At 38.5% G+C, this 13,419-nt stretch overlaps 1 protein-coding gene across 1 annotated transcript; it reads right to left on the bottom strand.

The window, feature by feature from the left end:
- abrab (actin binding Rho activating protein b) lies at nucleotides 1-2,047 on the bottom strand. Its single transcript, XM_059555272.1, has 2 exons — nucleotides 1,276-2,047; nucleotides 1-964 (listed from the first exon to the last, which is right to left on the bottom strand). Exons 1-2 carry the CDS (start codon nucleotides 1,896-1,898, stop codon nucleotides 481-483), a joined length of 1,107 nt encoding a protein of 368 aa, XP_059411255.1. The 5' UTR covers nucleotides 1,899-2,047; the 3' UTR covers nucleotides 1-480.
- Between the last annotated feature and the right edge of the window lie 11,372 nt (nucleotides 2,048-13,419).

The following is a 13,419-nucleotide window of genomic DNA, read 5'->3' as shown; positions in this document are numbered from 1 at the left end:
TTGTTTTACTCAAATACTTGTATTTTATTAAAAGTACATCATGTACTAAATGCAGAGATCATTTCCAGTTTCATAACGACTGTAAATACATGGCAAGGAGGAAGTTGTAGCGTTAGTGCACTGCTCCCTCTTCTGGAGGATTTACAGTATGATAAATACCAGACTAGCAGCAGCCCTTTTTGTCTTCACTGTATATCCTTAGGGCAAAAAAATCAAATTCCTTTTTAGTAGTTTCCTATTTACAAAGCATGACTCAATGAAACTAATCTTTGTACATGTACATGCATACACATAAAAAAATCAAACATAGAAAGAGCCGAGACAGCTCAGTAAACTCAGTCTGCAAACTTACAAACTGTAAAACACACATGTAAAGTTAGAACCATAATTATTTAATAATATAATTTAACAATATACCTTTCTATATTTTATCAATAGCAGCAACATCTTTCACGTTCAGTTCAGAGTCCCCACGCTGTGTCATACTAACAGAGTAATAATGACGCCATCATCCCGGCCCTGCCACAGCATTTCCCCCTCAAAAGCCACCTTTCCATGCTTCCTGGCCCTCATAAGTATTCCCACAACTTTATCCGAGATCCGCACATATCTGTCAAACAGATCGCCAAAAGTCACTCTAGTGTAACCGTCCGGATCCGGGTCCGCCATGGTCCTTATGATGAAGCACATGTCATCAATCTCCCTGTGGATGTGTGCCTCTGCGCGTCTGGCCCTCTCCGCTGTCTTACTGCCCTCTTTGGGCCTCCCATAGCCCTCCTCACCCCGCCGCAGCCGTGTTGACATGGAGTACTCATAATCAAAGTCCTCGCTGAAGGGGTTGAGCTTCTGATTGACAGTATGCTCTGATGCCCAGTTTTGCCAGCGGCTTTTTAAGTTGCCCACAGCGCTGTATTTTTTGGACAGGGTATTTATTTTGTTGGCATCTTCAACATCCTTGTTGCCCCTAAAAGATTGCATATTATTTATAATAATGCATATTTTATTTATATATATATATATATTTATATTGTTTTGATGTTGCTTATATTGCTAAGTATTATAGTCTAATAAAAGCTCTAATGGTGCTCTCTAAGGTGCATTTCCATCAAACACAGCATAAGTTAAAAATACGTTGATTTATAACATCTAAATATTACCATGACTGACTAACCTTTCGTACCAAACTAAAAGATCACACATCAGCTTTATCATAAAAAAAAAAAAAACACTCCATTTCTTTTTATTAACTGTTGCATTTAGAAGATCAGAACCTACCTGAGAACAGAGGATCTTCTGATTGTGGCCGCAGACTCTGTATTTTCATTCGTCCTATTATTCTCGGTGTCCTCCCGGTTGGTTCCTAGCTGCAGGCTTCTATCCTCATTATCCTCACTGTCCTCCAGAGCCTGCTTTTTCTCATTTTCCATTTCCTTCCAGCTCCGTGTCAGCTCCGAGACCATGTTGGAGCACTTCCTGCGGCGTGTGGGCGACCCTTTCTTGATCAGGATCTTGTCCAGTTCATCCGTGGCCGGGTCCTTACAGATGCGTTTGGTCAAAAAGTCAATGCCCGCACTTTTCTCCTGAACTTCCCTCATCACGGTTTTCACCACTTGTGCAGTTTTGATGCGTGACTCCTCGGCGGCCTCCACATCATCCTGGTTTTTATTTCTAGGGTCCTGATTGGAAAGAGACTTTTGAGATGGTTTGATCTTTGGAGCTACCTTTTTTGCATCTTTGGGGTCTTCTGTGTAACTCGGGGCCCATCCGCTGGGTTCACTGGACTGCTTCTCTTCATTTTCACTCACCCACTGCTGCCAGCTCCGTGTTAAGCTGCACACCATGCTTATGGCACGCAGCTTTTTAATGTTCTTGTTCGTTGAGGGCTTCTTTTCTGACATTGTTTACCTCCAAGGGGTTGCTTCACTCATTCAAGTTCTTTGTCCCTGATGGCTTTTATATAGAAGCTCGTTGTGATTCCCAACCTGTAGTAAATTCTAGACTCTGAGCTCTCCCTTAGGCACTAGCGGTTTTGAAATGGGTGAACCAACCTTACATGGTGGTGGAAAGTATGCCAGGCATCTCCGCTGATCATCTTTCCTTGACACTTACCAACCTCTGGGATTGGTGGGGAATCATGTTTCATCATAGACATTGCCCATCGCTGGGGGGTAAACAGGGCAAAGATGTCAGTGAGTGTTAAGCTGTTTCCTAGGCTGCGCAAATGTGCAGACAGCTGCTCTGCGCGTCTTAGCTGGATACTTGCATTTTATAGCTTTGTCTTTAGCATTACCTGATGCTTATCAAGATAATCAATCAGCAGTGTCAGTTAGCAAAAGCAACAATGTCCATGTTGTCAATGATAAGTGGTAAACTACCAATGTGAACTGTGGATCATATGCATAGCTTCCCACAACAGTCAATTATACTGTGAATAATTATAGTGGGAATGAATGGATTCTTGACAACAATTCAAACTTAACGTCCAAGTTGAAGAAAGAAGTTCTGTATTAAACCTTAATTTTACATTTCAAACTACAATGTTACTTAGACCATCACTGCACATGGTTTATTTCAAACTCATAGTTAATAGATATATAGAAAGTCTAATATATAGACATAACATAAAGTATATAAACAAAGATTATTCATTTGACAAGGAAATTATTTTCTTTTTTTTAATTCAGTGTGGTACTTGCTATTTCTTCGTAATTATTTGTGCATTTTACTAGTAATTTTTGAGTGAAAATAGTTTCATAGTAAACCATGAACCAATATTTATTTTTTTATTTATTTTATCATTTATTTATTTTTGCATGTGTGTGTGTGTGTGTGTGTGTGTGTTCAAATAACAAATGTAAATATAAAGGGCTAATAAACACATGCAATAAATAACAAAAAAGATATACAATTATAGAATAACATTTCTCCCTATAGTCCAACCAAGAGAACAAGATAAATAATAATAAAGAAGAAATGAATAACCTTTTTGATTGAGGGAAGAGCAAATGTCAAGGAGTCACTCGATCCAAGACAGAAGCAGAGATATCTTTAGTGAGGAAAAAATGTCACCTGAAGGAGACATGAAGGAGTTTCTGCTTGCGTACACAGCGGATAGTCTTGCATTGCACCTGGCAGCATGCTAAGACAGAAAGGATTTGACAAAATTATAGTGCAACTAGAAACACTGCCTTTTCTATATACCACAGAAATGCATTTAAGTTCATAAAATTGTGATTGTGCAGATTTAAGTGATGTCTATTTGACTAAAAGGTGTTTAAGTATGTCAACTATGTTTATCGGTTTGTTTTCTGATATGAGAGGCATTATTAATAGTATCTGCATGAAGCAAAGGAAAGGCAGCTGCTTGCTGTCAGTCACATGATGTAAAGCTGTGTCAGTGCGTGCATAGTGGACGGTCACTGTGACTGTAAGAGAACTCTAGACAAATGCAGCATATTCCAGACTGCTCTTGATTTTAGACCAGAGAGAAATGCATGCCAATAAAGCAATTTTGAATTGAATTACCGGTAAATTAAATTGAATTGAGAGAGAGAGAGCACAGTGCAACAGTACAAAGTCATATCCACTAACAAGAAAGCACATTTGACATACATTCAACAAGGGCTAAAATTAAAAGTCAGTTTGGTCAAAACATTTGCATAGGTTACAAAGCAGAAATTTGAAATGATAATATTATTAGATTTAACACTGATTAAATCTCAGCAAAAGATCACCAAAACAGAGAAAATAAAAAACACTGCAGAATTAAAATAATGTTGGTGTTTGTAAAGTGTGTGTGCACTGAGTAGCCAGCAGACGTCCTCATAACAACAGTGTTCCAATTTGAATGGCTGAGAAGAGCTGTCATGTAGGCTACTTAATAACCTTTTTTTAAACCGAATTAAACTTTTATTTGAATACTTTAAAGTGCACAGACTATATATAATTACATTGCAGGCCAAAAGTTTCGAATAATTATGATTTGTTTAATGTAAGCTGCTGTTATTTGATCAAAAATACAGTAAGAACAATTAAGTTGTGAAATAATTACATTTTAAAATAACTCTTTAACTTAATGTATTGTAAAATGTAATTTATTCCTGTGATGGCAAGGCATACTTTTCAGCAGCCATTACTCTAGTCTTCAATATCAAATGATCCTTCAGAAATAATTATAATGTGCTGATTCAAATATATGTATTATTAATATCATTATAATTTGTACTATAAAATAGTCAATGTTTAGCTATTGTCGTGCATGCTGCCAGTAATGCCAAAGTAATGGGTCTGATTCTCAGGGAATGTATGCAATGTGTCTTAAAGCTTCTACCAAAGCATAAATGCAATAAGTAATCTGGTACAAAACTGGTCTGTGCAAAGTGTTTTAGGAGATATTTAAAGACCAGAAATGCAGACAATCATTAGAGCATAAGCACAATCATGTGCAGATGTTGAGATAAAGGCAGATCATCCAGAACGAATGATATATGGGGTCATTCTGCAATGCAGGTCAAATGTCAAGGCCCCAAATTCCCTTTGTGTTTCGAACTGAGACCACTTTAAATGACCTCATCTCACCCCACACTTTCCCAAAACCTCTGTAAAAAGAAAACTGATGGCTAGGAGCACTTACACAGTTTTGATTGCTCACACAACTTCATGAAAATTAAAAATGCTAATTGAGACACAGCTCACTCTCAGTGCACAATTCATTCCTTCCATAATACCTCATTTAACTCATCTAGTACACAAATATTTGTCCTACACCAGCCCTCAGATGGTTTCCATTCCGACCAAGCTTTCAACTGATTTATTACGTTCATCATTGGTATGGATGGGTACCTCATCCAAAAAGCCAGGTGTGAATTGACTTCCCAAATGTCTGGAACGGCTGTCTGCACTAGACTTATGCCCCAGTGGTTCCTTCATCAATCTGGGCCGAAAATCTCTCCTGGTCAAGGCGGGCAACAGGGTCCAGAGTCAGAGTGAGAGCACCTGTACCTGCTGTTGCATGTCGCACTTCCCTGTTTCTCCGCCTTTCTGTTTGCCTTTCAATTCCTCCGAGTCTAAAACCATTCCTGAGCTTGTTTAGTTTGGCCATCATAGCTAATTGAGCAGGCACAGACTTCACCGCACTATATCCGAAGCCCTGGGGTTTCTGATTTGCGTATCATTCTGAACAGGGAAATAGGATTTCTGTTGTGGTAATCTGTCTCTGATTAAGAAGTAAATACATTGCTCTGCTTTTACAGTCGTGGCCAAAAGTTTTGAGAATTACATAAGTATTAGTTTTCAAAAAGTTTGCTGCTAAACTGCTTTTAGATCTTTGTTTCAGTTGTTTCCGTGATGTACTGAAATATAATTACAAGCACTTCATACGTTTCAAAGGCTTTTATCGACAATTACATGATATTTATGCAAAGAGTCAGTATTTGCAGTGTTGGCCCTTCTTTTTCAGGACCTCTGCAATTCGACTGGGCATGCTCTCAATCAACTTCTGGGCCAAATCCTGACTGATAGCAACCCATTCTTTCATAATCACTTCTTGGAGTTTGTCAGAATTAGTGGGTTTTTGTTTGTCCATCCGCCTCTTGAGGATTGACCACAAGTTCTCAATGGGATTAAGATCTGGGGAGTTTCCAGGCCATGGACCCAAAATTTCAACATTCTGGTCCCCGAGCCACTTAGTTATCACTTTTGCCTTATGGCACGGTGCTCCATCATGCTGGAAAATGCATTGTTCTTCACCAAACTGTTGTTGGATTGTTGGAAGAAGTTGCTGTTGGAGGGTGTTTTGGTACCATTTTTTATTCATGGCTGTGTTTTTGGGCAGAATTGTGAGTGAGCCCACTCCCTTGGATGAGAAGCAACCCCACACATGAATGGTGTCAGGATGCTTTACTGTTGGCATGACACAGGACTGATGGTAGCGCTCACCTTTTCTTCTCCGGACAAGCCTTTTTCCAGATGCCCCAAACAATCGGAAAGGGGCTTCATCGGAGAATGTGACTTTGCCCCAGTCCTCAGCAGTCCATTCACTATTCTTTCTGCAGAAGATCAATCTGTCCATGATGTGTTTTTTTTTGGAGAGAAGTGGCTTCTTTGCTGCCCTTCTTGACACCAGGCCATCTTCCAAAAGTCTTGGCCTCACTGTGTGTGCAGATGCGCTCACACCTGCCTGCTGCCATTCCTGAGCAAGCTCTGCACTGGTGGCACTCCGATCCCGCAGCTGAATCCTCTTTAGGAGACGATCCTGGCGCTTGCTGGACTTTCTTGGACGCCCTGAAGCCTTCTTTACAAGAATTGAACCTCTTTCCTTGAAGTTCTGATGATCCTATAAATTGTTGATTTAGGAGCAATCTTAGTAGCCACAATATCTTGCCTGTGAAGCCATTTTTATGCAACGCAATGATGGCTGCACACGTTTCTTTGCAGGTCACCATGGTTAACAATGGAAGAACAATGATTTCAAGCATCACCCTCCTTTTAACATGTCAAGTCTGCCATTCTAAACCAATCAGCCTGACATAATGTCAGAGTTAACAAGACGATTACTGAAATGATCTCAGCAGGTCCTTTAATGACAGCAATGAAATGCAGTGGAAAGGTTTTTTTTGGGATTAAGTTAATTTTCATGGCAAAGAAGGACTATGCAATTCAGGGTCGTGGGAACAGGAGCGAGGCCGGTGGAGGAATTGGAGAAGAGCGACACCTGCGACACTCGCCGGTCTCGAGTCCCACGGAGGAGATGGAGGGATATAAAACCGGAGCGACGACAGTGACGGACGAGAGAGGACCAGGCCTGGATTTTAGTTTGTGTTTTTATTTTTATTTGTGTTTTGTATTTATTTTGTCATTATTAAATATCAGTTGATTGTCCGCCAGTTCCCGCCTCCTTCTTCCCGAAGATGACAGAGTTTTTATCATTACACAGCAACTTTTCCAATTTCCAATATTTATGTAATTCTCAAAACTTTTGGCCACGACTGTACACTGAGGTTGCAGGCAAAGCTTTTGGTTTTCAAAATATTTGCAGTAGGTGGAACACATTGCCATCAAAAAAATAAAAATAAATTGTTGTCCTGAAAGTAACAATTTTGAAGAATTATACTGTAGGGTTTTACTCATAGTTATTACAGAATATTTGTACTGTGAGAATCATGTTGCACTATGTTGTGTTTGGAGTAGCCATCCAACTTTAGCTGGCAACCATGAATAAAAAATACCTGCAAGAGCGCACAGTAGATGAAAAACAGTGCCCAAATTCTCTGACAGATATAGAAATTAGACATAGAAATTATAAGAGAGAAAAATCAGATGAGTAAAAAATAAATCATAACATCCTCTTTTCATGGATAACAACCTAAGTGTTGCCTCGAACATTTCGGGTGCTCCAAAGTCAACAGTGTCAGCTCGTGGTCTTCAAATCTGTCTCTAATCCAATAAAGCTCTACTGCAATGAACATTATTGATTGTGTTTAGCCGTCTGGAGCGGCCTCATAAATAAATGTAATGGACGGTAAATTAGCTTGTACGTGTTCAGGAGTCGGCAGAAAACCCGCCAACAAACCAAAGAAGAAATCCCACCCCCACCTTCGTCCCATCTCTTGCGCATTAAGTGTCAGGAGGAGTGAGTGGACTCATGCAATCAGATGAGCTCATTATGGACCAAGAGGTGCTGTCTGGTTTGGAATTTATTAGACACATTCGTAATGTATCCATTTTTTAGGGGCAAGCACATGAAAAAGTTAAGAGTTACATATGTGGCGGATCACGAACACATCAGGTGTCACTGTTTTTTACTCCTGTGTGAGTGTAAAGTGTCTATATATATATATACAATTATATATATATATATATAAAATTGTAGATTCACACCAGGCCAGGTCATCTGGCGCAGCACCCCATCACTCTCCTTCTTGGTCAAATACCCTTGATGCCTTCAGTGACTCTACAATTATCATAGTCATGAAAATAAAGAAAACTCTTTGAATGAGAAGGTGTGTCCAAACTTATGGTCTGTACTGTATATATATATATATATATATATATACATATAAATATATATATGTAGGCAAGATGTTATATGTTTCTCCCAGCCTTAGGGGGGAGCTGTGTTCTATGAGTATTTCATTGTGTGAGTGAGCACTTCTTCACATGGGTGGAGCTGTTGTTTAATTCAGTTCTATTTTCCTTGTGAAAAGGTAAGGATGGTTTTCACTGATCTCTGTTACATCCATTATATTTCTTTAATTACATTGGCCATCCATGTTATTTGAAGACATATATTGCTGTTAAAGATGTTAACTAACATATTATGTGCACTTATTTGTAAAAGATGGTTTTGTATTTCTGATATTATTTCATGGGTTGTACCTTCCATGTGGTGGGGTATATTTTTCTTTATTTTGTTTAACGTTTATGAGTATTTTGAGTTTTATTCTTTGTATTTGGTATGCATGTGGCATTCAACATTAATTGTCATATGTGGAAAGTTATTTTACCAGTCTTTGACGACCCCCCTGATTTAAGGTTTAATATAACGACAGCTAAAACTATATTGTTTTGTTTTATGATTTAAATGCATTTTTAGTTTTGATATTAGTAACTAACAGTTCTATTTTCCTTGTGAAAAGTGGCTGATGCAGATAAAGAGCCCAATAAATAAGCTTCACTGCTGTGACGATAACGATCTTTGTGTCCTTCTCATTCAATCATTACCCAAACACAACGCAGAGCCATTTGGGGGAGCACACAGACGATTTTGATAAGTGCTGTCAAAATTATCGCATTAACACAGGTGATTAATTGAAATCTATCCTATATAAATTCAACCAATCCGATGACAAGTGTTTCACATTTTGTGTGCCATATACAACAGACATTCAGCCAGTGGTCCGTGGGTGTGACGTCTGAGGCTGAGACTAGCCCAGCAGCCCATTCTCCCTCATCTAACACACTTGGATCATCTTATCAGCTCATTGAGACTTTAAGACCTGTAGTGAGTCAGAAAAGGCAACATGTCATTTTCAGCAGTGGCAGCTCTTAAAGTAATAGCAGCCAAAATAACCTAATACCCAGCTGTTGTGATGTCTGATAATCAAATAGCAAAAGAATAATGAGGAAATTAATAACTTTTATAGTTTTAAAGATTCATTTATATTTAATTTAGACGTTTGAAGTGTTTGATAACTTCATTCAATTTCTGTATATTTTCAACTTGCTAGTCTAATAAATGATCAAATTGATAGCTCTCAAGTATACTGTAATGTTGAATGACTATACAGTAGTCCGTTAAATATTAGGGGAAAAACAATTTCAGAGACATCTGTAGAAGTATTGGAATCAGTGACACTGGGCTTCAGTCATAAACAAGTTGCCATTAAACAAATATAAAAAAATGAAGACTGAATGAGAAATTATTGCAAGATGACAGTATATGTAAAAACTTTAATGTTAGATGGGATTAATCGCGATAAATTTTACTTTTTTTTGTATCGATTAACAGTACTAATACTGTATATATACATGCTTTTTCTTTTTTTTTCTCCATTTAATTTATTTGTTGTAATAAATATTTCTGGACAGGAATATGTTTGCCCCTGAGTCAGCATCCCTACGGACAAGTGTTAAGCAAACTCAGCAAGCCATGACCTCATGCTAAAGAATGTCAGACACTAAATCTCCTGAGGTAGTGTTAGTACATCCATTATAAATTTTCCTGAGAAGAACAACACAATTTTACAGTATTAAAAATGAAGGAAAAATCTAGGAGTTCAGCTGGATATCTGAGAGGGAGGACAGGGCCATACCATGTAAACATGTTTCCTCTCCTCTATAGTGAGGTATAATTAAGAGGTCTTGCCTTTTTTTGTGTGAGTTACGTGATTTATTGTCCCTCATCTTTGCTGTACTGTAATACTTTTGGACATAATGAATAGGAAACTATTCTCACACAAATACTCATCCTTGACTGTCTGTGCAGATTACCTCAGATGCACAAGAGGATATAAAACCTTTTCTTAAGATGTATGCAACTGCAAAGAGATATTTTATAGATTTTCTGAAAGATTTGATACTGGGCACGAGCCATTCTGTGAAAATAACACTAGCACATCTTCATGAGGAATGAGACCATATTGTCTGTTGTCTCAGACCTTGTGTGTAAGAAAAAACCCATGTATGTCTAATTAGCTTTTAGATAACCCAAGACAGCAGCTCTCATATATAATCCAACAGACTTTCTTGAGAATTCCCTTGAAATTTTGAAGTTTAGATAACATATTGCACTGTTACTTTATGGCCACATAAGTGCATAGATTAATAGGATGATACATTTGCATCTGTTGCCATGTAATGCCTGTAAGACTTCAAATCTTGATTTTTCAAATGTTCGAAGCTGCCCCTTTGTGGTCAGACCCACTTTTATTGTGTTGCTTCATAGGGTTCATTGTGTTGGGTCTGCCAGTTCCTTCTGGGCTGCTTGTTGGGGATCTAGCACTCAGTTATGGTCCCATGCTCTTTCGTTGACGTGACTAGCATACAAAGCTTTTGCCAGTATAATAAAGTCAGTCAAAGCAAACAACAGTCCTACTTTTATCAAGGGCATGATTCTCTAATGGTGCGGTGTTGCTGTGCTCCAAAAACATTAGGATTGCTGCTGGTGAAATAAAGGTTAATGCCACTGAGCAAACAAACAAACAGAGCTTTTCTCAGAGCACATTCACAGTCAATCACTTCAGTGTGGCTGGGGGGAAAGGACCCTATTGGGCCTGATTCAGCTGTGGCTAACAGGACGAGAGGGAGTCTGATGAACAGGCCTTTGATGGCCTTGTGACTCGCGGCTCCATCATAACTCTTCTGAACACCTCCCTTGTCCCATTAGTCTCTTGCATTACCTCAACACATTCCCTCTCTCCCTTCAGCCTCAAAACAAAATTTCACTCTTACTCTCTTCATCCATCCATCACCATGAACACCTTCTGGACTTCCAAAAGGGGGAGAAAAGACCCAAACCACTAACTGTGTGTTTACACTTTTATTTTCCTTTCAGACTCAAAATCAATGCAGCCTGACAATGCCAAACAGGGAAATCTCCAGGGCAACCAGGCTGTAGATAGACTGAGTATCTGTTTCTCTAAAACTGAGGATCTGCCAGTAACCACTATTGCATTTTTAAAATATAATGACCCTGAGATTAACAAGTTGATCCATATTTAAATTGAACTATTTACTTATTGGTGTCGCAGTGAGGTTGTGCGTTTCTCAGGCAGTTGAAGCACTAGAATTGACCCAAAAATGTAAATTCTGTCTATTTACTCACTCTCCTGTCGTTCCAAATCCTGTATTGTTTTCTTTCTTCTATGGAACACAAAAGGAGAAATTTTGCGCAACGTTATTTCGACTCACCATGTTAAGATTGGTCATGGTTAACTTTACCCTGGCACGATTCTTGAGATGTTTGAATGTGAATAGAAGGGCAAAACAGATTCAGTGGAAGAACATACTTCTCTTCTTACATTTTTGCAAAACTGTAAAATTTTACCTATACGAACAAATCAGTTTCCAACTCTAAAACACTAATGGCAATAAAAGACCAAATACCTTTATTATTTTTCACACAAATACTGGTTACAGGGGCAGATTATTAATTAATAAAGATTCAGATGCATAGTTCCTTACACAATACTACAATGCTGTGACCTAAAATTGCTCTGTAGCTCACCCAGTACAACATGGCAGTAGCAATGTCAAGCGCTTGGGTATAAGTCCTGTAAAAGACGTGAGTCATGATACAAATTCTCAAACACTTGTAGAAGCAAGCTATCATGGCACTGTTGCTTCAGCAAATGTGGTTTTATTATATTTTTACTATAGTTAACACTAACAATAAGATGTAGTGTAGGTGGTACAATATGTTATTTTCAAACATAATGGAATATTAACCTTTTAATGCCACTTACTGGATATTTCACTTCTGAACTGCCACAATATGTATGACAATCATAAAAAAAAAAAAAACCTTGCTAGATTCACATTCATTTGTTTCAAATGAATCTGAACATGTTTTTAGCACTGCTTGCTGAAAGTGGTCACATAATTTAACTAAAATCATGCCACAGGCACATTTTTACAACAAGCCTGGTTGAATTTCTTTTTGAGTCAGTTCTTCAAACAATGTATGGCACAAGAGTCCTACAGTCTACATTTGTGGTGCTTTTTTGATTTGAAGTGATGACACTGTCTAAACTATATTTACATCTGTTAAACATCAAGGCCAGCACAACAGTTTTTCTGCATTAATCCTAATTTGAACAAACAATGAATGAAACATGCTCAAACCTTAGTTGTAGTTATTTAAATCCTATAAATTCAACAAGTTTAGAAATAATAATAAAAAAAAAAACCTTTAAAATAGCCCCAAACGGTGCAATCCACAGCTTCAGCATGTTTTAAACTCACCCTGGGAATAAGTTCAAGTGGTCCTGAGCCAAAGAAATTCCAGAAGATTCATTTTTCTGTTTGCTTCCCTCAATCTAACTTGAGGGAAAAGATTGCTGAACTGCGGCCCATTATTCATTAAAAGGTTATATCTGGTTTATTTCTGGAACTTTGACTATGCAGAAACATACTTTTAGAGTAATGTATATTTTTCTATTATTCAGGTGGCATTATTTCCAATTGCTATTGGAAATAATATTTTTCATGTTCTGGTGTGTGGTGATGCTATCTCTTCCCTCTCAGTTGCCCTTCACCTAGTGTTCCTGGTCACATAAGACTTTAAGCACTGGACGATATCAATGTGTCATCAATACATGATGTTAAATACATATACATACACAATACATATCTGTTAAACTATATCTCAGCAATGCAAAGCAACCGTATCTCACCTCTTCTGTTAGATTATGTGTTGGCATGAATCCGTCACATCTTGAATGCTTCTTGATTTTCCTTTTTGTAGGTTCAACATGGCCCGGTTGGTCCTCCATTGTGTCTGTGCCCATCTGATGGCAGCTGCATTCTGGAGGGTATAGTGGGTCAGCTCAGGTGTTGAAGGACAGGCCGCGGTTTACAGGCGCCCGTCGTTTGCTTAACCCTTCAATTAGGGTGTAGGAATGTCAGCTATGGGGGGATTTAGCGGTCCCGACAGCATCGTTTGACACCTCAGCAATCTGTCACGGCAGAGTGGCGAAGAACTAACAGTCTGCTCGCTCTGGACACAAAGGTGGCTCGCTTGCTCAGGGCCCATTCTGTCCAAAAACTGAGCTCCTTTATATTTTTTTCTTCTGCCATGTGTAAATATTGTGTCTATGGAGCGACGTGACCCAAACAGAAAATGCTGAATAGCTCTGTGAAAGAAAAAGAAAGACTGGATTCCAGAGGCAGTAATAAATGACTCAGAATTGCTTATCCAGC

The sequence above is a fragment of the Carassius carassius genome, chromosome 8 (genome assembly GCF_963082965.1).
Source record: "Carassius carassius chromosome 8, fCarCar2.1, whole genome shotgun sequence".
NCBI lineage: Eukaryota > Metazoa > Chordata > Actinopteri > Cypriniformes > Cyprinidae > Carassius > Carassius carassius.
Note: the sequence above shows the minus strand (reverse complement) of the source record. Positions and strands in the feature narration are given on the sequence as shown.

Coding starts and splice junctions, on each gene's coding strand:
- abrab (XM_059555272.1), bottom strand. CDS start 1,898: ATGTCAGAAAAGAAGCCCTCAACGAACAAGAACATTAAAAAGCTGCGT. Junction 965..1,275: donor AGAAGATCCTCTGTTCTCAG/GTAGGTTCTGAT, acceptor GCAATCTTTTAG/GGGCAACAAGGATGTTGAAG.